The 1449-nt window shown below is 50.4% G+C and overlaps 1 protein-coding gene across 1 annotated transcript; it reads left to right on the forward strand.

The window, feature by feature from the left end:
- The first annotated feature begins 320 nt into the window (after positions 1-320).
- LOC104121735 (olfactory receptor 14J1) lies at positions 321-1256 on the forward strand. Its single transcript, XM_009634148.2, has one exon. It carries the CDS (start codon positions 321-323, stop codon positions 1254-1256), a length of 936 nt encoding a protein of 311 aa, XP_009632443.2.
- The last annotated feature ends 193 nt before the right edge of the window (positions 1257-1449 follow it).

The raw sequence follows: 1449 nt of genomic DNA on the forward strand, positions 1-1449 counted from the left end.
TCCAGCTGTTCTCCATTTCCTCTAGAGAAAAGGTGGTAATCCACCTTGGGTGTGTATCATTTGAAATAATTTGAGTCATATGCCACTATTATGATAATCAGAATCTGGAATTAAATGTCCCACAGCAGAGCCCCCTCCTCCCAGTGGCATCCTCAGCCAGAACTGGCCAGAGCTCATGAAAGAAATTTACAAAAGGTCTTCCTGAAAAAAAGGAGGAACTTTTGGAATTTTCTATGAGATATTGAATGGATTTTTATCAATAAATCTATTCTAACTTACTTTTTCCTGCTTGAACAGGTCCCCATGACCAGGCAAAGAAAATGTCCAACAGCACCTCCATCACCCAGTTCCTCCTCCTGGCATTTGCAGATACACGGGAGCTGCAGCTCTTGCACTTTGGGCTCTTCCTGGGCATCTACCTGGCTGCCCTCTTAGGCAACAGCCTCATCATCACTGCCATAGCCTGCGACCACCGCCTCCACATCCCCATGTACTTCTTCCTATTAAACCTCTCCCTTGTTGACCTGGGCTCCATCTCTGCCACCATCCCCAAATCCATGGCCAATTCCCTGTGGGACACAAGGGTTATCTCCTATGAAGGGTGTGCTGCCCAGCTCTTTTTCTTTTTCTTTTTTATGTCAGTGGAGTACTTTCTTCTCACTGTCATGGCCTATGACCGCTACGTTGCCATCTGTAAACCTCTGCAGTACGGGACCCTCATGGGCAGCAGAGCTTGTGTCCACATGGCAGCAGCTGCCTGGGCCTGTGGGTTCCTCAATTCTCTTGTGCACACTGCCAGTACATTGTCACTCCCACTCTGCCAAGGCAATGCTGTCGACCAGTTCTTCTGTGAAATCCCTCAGATCCTCAAGCTCTCCTGCTCAGACGCCTACCTCCGTGAGGTTGGGCTGCTTGTGGTTAGTGCCTGTTTAGTGTTCTGGTGTTTTGTTTTCATTGTCCTGTCCTATGTGCAGATCTTCAGGGCCGTACTGAGGATCCCCTCTCAGCAGGGACGGCAGAAAGCCTTTTCCACGTGCCTCCCTCACCTGGTTGTGGTCTCCCTCTTTGTCAGCACTGGCACGTTTGCCTACCTGAAGCCGCCCACCATCTCCTCCCCATTCCTGGATCTGGTGGTGGCAATTCTATACTTGGTGGTGCCTCCAGCAGTGAACCCCCTCATCTACAGCATGAGGAACCAGGAGCTCAAGGAGGCCCTATGGAAACTGGCACAACTGACACTGTTTCACCGACAATAACCTCTTATTCTCTGCACATAGAATCATAGAATGTTTTGGGTTGGAAAGGACCTCTAGAGCTCATCTAGTCCAACCCCCCTGAAGGGAGCAGGGACACTGCTAACTAGATCAGGTTGCTCACAGCCCCGTCCAACCTGGCCTTGAATGCTTCCAGGGATGGGGCCTCCACTACCTCTCTGGGAAACCCGTTCCA

Source organism: Egretta garzetta, unplaced genomic scaffold (assembly GCF_000687185.1).
Source record: "Egretta garzetta isolate BGI_Z169 unplaced genomic scaffold, ASM68718v1 scaffold80, whole genome shotgun sequence".
Classification (NCBI taxonomy): Eukaryota; Metazoa; Chordata; class Aves; order Pelecaniformes; family Ardeidae; genus Egretta; species Egretta garzetta.